The 6,598-nt window shown below is 29.9% G+C and overlaps 1 protein-coding gene across 3 annotated transcripts in view; it reads left to right on the forward strand.

Moving 5' to 3' along the window:
• Positions 1–539: 539 nt before the first annotated feature.
• The window catches only part of LOC111083640 (cilia- and flagella-associated protein 52-like), an 8,963-nt gene continuing 2,904 nt past the window's right edge, over positions 540–6,598 (forward strand). The window contains exons 1-4 of one of the 3 annotated variants that reach the window (XM_022380286.1): positions 540–621; positions 2,555–2,622; positions 5,658–5,857; positions 6,328–6,463. In XM_022380286.1, coding sequence (XP_022235994.1) covers positions 2,556–2,622; positions 5,658–5,857; positions 6,328–6,463 — 403 coding nt within the window. In that variant the 5' untranslated portion in view covers positions 540–621; position 2,555. Of the gene's footprint in view, positions 622–647; positions 728–833; positions 912–2,554; positions 2,623–5,657; positions 5,858–6,327; positions 6,464–6,598 lie in introns of those variants that run through there. The other 2 variants (XM_022380287.1, XM_022380289.1) reach the window with 2 other exon arrangements.

A 6,598-nucleotide genomic window follows, 5' to 3' on the forward strand; every position in this document is an offset into this window, starting at 1 on the left:
GCACAAAATGCCGTTCAGTTATTTTATTTTTGCAAACAGGAAAATATTCGATGATGCAGGAAACTTTAGTTATATATTTAGTTTCTTTCTGCACATTACTCTTATTTTTTGTAAAATGTAGTACACCAAACATACGTACTTTATTATATATATTGCGCGCTAAAACTGAATATTTATTGTATTATACTAGCTTCTGTGAAAAAGATAAAACAACGTTTTGTTGAAAACATGTTCAATGTCCTGGTGAGCCAGCGATAAGTTTACAAACATTTAATGCTAAAATCTACGATTATGTTCCCCGCGGTTAAAAGAGCGCAGAGAGCCCAATGTGAAGTTTTGCGCTAAATAATAAGCAAAATCATATTCACTATTTGATTTGGGTGATTCACGACGTTAGGAAATCATGTAGGTTCAAAAATTCAATTAAAGACAAAAATACAAAACCCCATAACCTGAGCGCTTTCACAAGGTGGACCTTTTTTCGTTAGGGGCAAACAGTTTGTATTTTTGTCATTAATTTTATTTCGGTTATGTATTTCGAAGAGTGCAGGCAAGTCGTTGCTGAGCAACCACCAATGTTTACAAACACTAACGCAGTGAGTTCATCATCAACGTTAATAAGTAATATTCCGGATATCAACTTTCCACTTTTTATTTTCATTAAATGGTCTAATTATAAAACGCAATTATAGAGTTTGTTTTTTAATGAAATCCGGAGTCATACGAAGTAATAATATAAACCAAGATATTTTCAGTTATCAGAAAAACCAACTATAGTATAAAAGTTAAAACTATATAGGCCTAGTCTATTACTACTGGATTATCTGGCAGTAGTCCTAGTACTAGTAGGGCCTAATACTAATACTACAGTGGTAAATTTGTTAAGGTTAATTCTCTTTGCAGCATTAATAGTAGGTGTGAATTAGTACTAAATTTAGTCCATACTAGAAAAAGAAAAAAAAACATTTCAACTTAATATTTACAATCATAACTTGCTAATGTTAAACCAATAACAATATTTGTTTATAGCGTAGAACTGTAAGTTAGTTGTACTAGTTGTAGTTAGGTAAGATGCTTTGATATAATACATTTTAAAATAAAAAAATATTTTAGTAAAACTATGTAACCACAACTATTTGAAACTGAAACGTATCTATTATTATTATCACTTCAAAGGGTATTGCATGAAATGTATTAAAAGGTAAAATTAGACCATAAAAACAATATAAGGGTGAGAAATGAACCTAACGTTTTGGGATAACATGGAACCCATTGGTCCATCTTGACTGTTCCATTCTCTAAACTAAAACTAGTAATAAATAAATTTTAAAAAATCTTAAAGCTAACCCTTATCATTCATATACTTATCAAGCCTTCTCCTAAGCTCACTTAAATTTACTGCTTCAACAACATCCAATAGCAACCTATGCCATAGGGCAACCACCCTGTTTGAAAAATAAAACTGTTTTAGCTGAAGATGACTCCTACCGTGCCAAAATTTATACTTGTGTCCTCTAGTCCTATTATTCTCACTGTTAAATATGAACAAAAAGATGATGCATCAACACTATCAATTCCCTTTACAATCATAAACACCTCAATCAGATCCCCCCCTAACTCTTCTTTTTTAAAGAGAAAACAATTTGAAAGATTTCAACTTCAACCCCTCCATCCCAGACACCATTCTAGTAAATGTCCTCTGAATGGTTATAATTAAAACCAATCTGCCATTTATTTGTCCAACTCACTAAATGATCTAAATCCTTTTGTAAATCAGCAGCATCCTTTTTCCCAGTTAGCAACACCCAAGACCTTAATATCATCTGAAGAATGTAATCCCCTTATTGACCATTCCTTCATCTAAGTTCTTGATGTAAATTAAAAAAATTAATTTTGATGTCCTAATTTCTTGTTTCACCAACTTTCTTGATCTTCTAAATCTTCTGTCATACCAGTCAATTTCAATTTCTTAAATTTATGATGCTTTTCTTGAATTGAATCTCTTAAACTCTTTGTGAGCCAACCTGTTTTTTTACTTGCAGCTACCCTTTTCTTTCTATAAGGAATATGTTTACCTTGAATATTTAAAAATTTTCCACATCTGATCAGTGTCTCCAAATAACTAAGCTGCCTAGTTCACAACAGATAATTCTTGTTGCATCCCTTCAAAATTTGCAACCAAAATAACATCATTCCTTATCTCCATACGAAGCAAAACATTGAACCTAATAGAGCAAAGATCACTTGTACCAGAAGTTTCACAATATCCACCCTCTCAATCATTTCTATATTTGAAGTTAACAATAAATCTAAAATAGCATTGTTTCTAGTAGGTTTCTTGACTAATTTAAAACCTATTTTTAAGCATTTTTAAACTAGTGACTTAGTCCTAATCAGAATTAACAAACCAATACCTATATTTGTATATGTATGCATAGGTAAAGAGTTAAAATAAAAACTGTACAGCAGTAACAATAATATGAAACTTCAGTTCAATTGGTAGTTATAAATAGTAAATTGCTAATGATTATCTCTTGTATTGGTTTGATTGAAGCATGTCAAGACATGGAGGACAAGAAGGACTTTCTGAACTTGAACTTTTAGCAACTATTGGTTTTGAAGGTAGTTATTCATCGTAGATCAGTCTTTTGACTCACAACATTTCAGTAAATGTTTAATTTCATTGACAAAGGCATAAAAATTTTCAATGCATGCATTGTAACAAAACAATTTGTGAAGGAAAACAAAGTCAAAGTTGTGTTGTACTTTTATTGTGTTCTGTAATTTATAACATTTGTTTGTTGGTTGTTCTTTGTAATTGTTGGTTTAATATGCTCTTGTTACAGTTTCAGACGTTTATCACATGAGCTTGATAAAGAATGTTGTAACAGCTTTAACTTTCAGAAAAGAGCTGTTAAACTATGCAGAAATTTCAAAACAGTTTTTATCTGAAAGTACTTTATTATTGTTCTATCAATTACGTATTGATTAACGTTAGAGAGTGAACCTGCTATTTTATCATTTTGATGCCTTTAAAGTTTAAATCAAAGGTATAGCACTATTCTCTATACACAACTATTGTAGTTGCAACTGAGGTTAGGTGTAATTGAACAAATAAAGCCCATTTTAACTTTGATCATCACAAAGACTGCTTGAATCATCTATAAAAGAATCATTGTCATTATTTTGAGGTTTAACTTTTAATTTCTAAAGAAATGAACTCTAATAAGCTGTTCATTGTTCTTTGGAACATAGAAGTGAAGTTTTGTAATTGAATTGTTTTTATTCCTTCAAAAATACCACAGTTTTTATTTTTCAATGAGTTTGTAAAAACCTGTTGACTCAGAGGGGTTTTAGTTAAAAATTCATTTCAAAACATTATATTAAATAAACAGGTTAAAAACACATTTAAAGTTGTGATTGAATTGTAGGGAAATGTGTTTTAGTGGCTGTTTTTGAAGTAAAATTACTAACACAGTTAGTATATTCAAGTAATTTTGTGTGGTAATGATATGATTTTATAAATAACATATATTAAATATGAAAAAAAAATATACTTCAAATGTTGTTAGTTTTAGTTAGATCTCAGAAACCCTTCCTTTGAATTTCTATGTAGTACTACCTAAGTTAAATAAAATATACTGTAATGTGATGCATATTTTTCAACTATAAGTACATGTGGTTGTGTGGTACTCTTCAGAGAAAATAGTAAACTGTACATGATGTGAAGTCATAAAAAAAGAGATGGATATGTTACAAAAATTACTAACTTTTCACTTTTTGTATTAACGTGTGTTACAAAAGGGCTGAAAAAGTTTCCTGTTGCAATAACATGAAGTAAATAAATTACTACCCAGCTGTCTTTTCTCTTGGTGAGTTCAATACTTGCTGCCATGCCCTACTTCTTCAATTACAGTGGATGAAGGTCACATGCACGATGTTAATTGTATGAGCAAACCTGGCTATTTGTTGTTTTGTATAGGAAGCCAGGTCTTCTTTTCTTTTAGTTTTGATTCAAAGTTTAATAGTTAGAATTCAGCTTTGTGATATGTTGAAGATTTAAATTTTGCAGACACTTGCTGTTACACTCAATTATTTTGAGTTAAATGGGAGTTTAGTGTTTTTGTTTTGTTTAAACCCTGATTTAAGGTGGGGTTAGCTTTGTTTCACTTCATTTTATTTTATCTTAACTTTGAGGGGCTTAAGAGAGATTTAATAAAGTTTACTGTATGTTTCTACACACTCACTTGCTAATCTTGTTTTGTTTATTATGTTTGTATCTTGATTTATGTTTGTGAATAAACTAGAAATAAACAACCTTATAACATCAAAATGTTGTTTTTATTTAATTAGACACTCAGAATTTCACTTTACAGTTACTTTAGGAGCATTCATTAAAACACAAACTGAAACTGACAGTACAAAGCTTCAAATAATAAATTATATTCAAATCTATAATGTGCATTTGTACAGCATGTTTTTGACATATTAAGTACAAATGCACACTATAGAATTAAAGAGAATTTATTATTAAAACATTTGAAGCTTTGTACCATCAGTTTAAGTTTGTTTTAGTTAATGCTTCAGAAGAGCTGTAAAACAAAACATTGAGTGTCTAATTAAATAAAAACAACATTATAAGATGGTTTATTTCTAGTATCAATGTCTTCTATACACCAATATGCACTACAGAAATTAAATAAATAATGTTGTTTGACATCTTGGGTACTGCTTCTCTTTTCCACGAGCTCGATCGGAGTTTGGAGAGACACAAACAATACTCTGTAATTTGATATCTTGAACCTTCAGTTAGTGAGCTCTGACTGCTCTGCAGGAAATAGCCCAAATATAACACTACATGTCATCCATAAACCCTTGTAAACATAAGATAAAAACATTTTTATCATGAAAGATCAACACAGAGATAAAAATATGCTCAATATTTATTAAACTATGGTGGCTGTTTACCATAATAATTAATGCTAGTAGTATTGCTACATTTTCTTGCTCTTAACTATCATAAATTAGTTTAAAAGAAACCAATAAAGCTAACCTAGTCATAACATTAAACTTAGGCTATAAACCACATACGTTTATGATAAATAACTCTAACAATGTAGTTATGAGAAACAATAAAAATTTCTAATCTACCAGTGATTAACTGTTATATTTTGGTGGAATATGTAAACATGTTTTTTTACCATGTAAGCTTCATAATTTTCATTTCAGCTTTAAATGTGGTACAATATATTTGAAAATTTTATATTGCATGTTTTTGGATCTTTTCATTTTTTGTTGGTTTTTTTCTTAATATTGTAATAAGTGAGGGAATGAATTTTGAAGTTAATACTACTTTGTACTTAAATAAATTTTACATAGACTAACAGCTTGTAATGTACACAAAATAACTTCAGATCACCATAACAAAGTTCATGCATGTATTTTTATCAACTTTTTTGTTAATTTTCACGAACACTGACTTCAGCTCACCAGTAATTTAAATGTCTACAATAAGGATAAACTTTACAAGATGTTATTCAGCCAAAAGAATTAATTAATCTTTTTCAAATTTAATAAAACTTACATTATCATTGGTAATGAACAAAATCCAGCCTAAAATGAATTGTAATTTTAATAATTTTTTCTTTATTTTACAGGGAAAGTGAAAGGGGGGCTGAAACTGCATCATGACTGCAGTAACTTAATATATGCCTTGGGAAATACCATCGTAATAAAAGATATCACCCGTAATAACTTCACTTTTTTAAATGGCCATACCAATTCTGTGTCCTGTTTGGCTGTTTCCAAGAGTGGCCAGTATTTAGCTTCAGGGCAGATAAATTTTATGGGATTTAAGGTGAGTTTATATCAGCAAATGTGTATATCTCTTTATATGAAAATTTCTTTTTTAGGATGAAATAAACGGTCAATTGTGTATGACACACGTTTCTCTCATGTGCATGTTTTGAAGTATAAATCAGTAATAGATAAATAACCAACCATTATTAAGAAAATCTTAACAATTTGTTTTTTGTGTTAGAAAAATTTTCTTGGTGAAATTTCAAACAAACATGAAATAAAAAAATTATTAACTGTAAAGAAAACTTATTATCTACAAATTGATTTATGAAAATAAAAGTGCCATTGGTGTATTGCATTCAAATCTTTAGAAAATTGGTCACATCATGGTATCCAACTATGGTTCATAGCTATCATATGTTTGATGAAGCCACTTTTTGTGAATTATGTTGCTGGTCAATATTACTATCTGCCATATCTTTCTAGTAAAGTGGCCAAATCAATACTTAGTTTATTATTTTATTACAGGCAAAAGTTATCATATGGGACTTTAAGAAACAACAAGAGTGGGCTGGACACGAGTTGCATAAAGTCAAAGTGGAAGCTGTAGTTTTTTCAGCATCTGAACAATACTTATTTCTCTTGGTGGCCCAGATGATGGCTGGTATGTTTAACAATACCTTATTTCTCTTGGTGGCCCAGATGATGGCTGGTATGTTGTTTAATATTATCTTATTTCTATTGGTGGCCCAGATGATGGCTGGTATGTTGTTTAATATTATCTTATTTCTATTGGTGG

This window comes from Limulus polyphemus, unplaced genomic scaffold, assembly GCF_000517525.1.
Source record: "Limulus polyphemus unplaced genomic scaffold, Limulus_polyphemus-2.1.2 Scaffold10477, whole genome shotgun sequence".
In the NCBI taxonomy this organism is placed as follows: domain Eukaryota; kingdom Metazoa; phylum Arthropoda; class Merostomata; order Xiphosura; family Limulidae; genus Limulus; species Limulus polyphemus.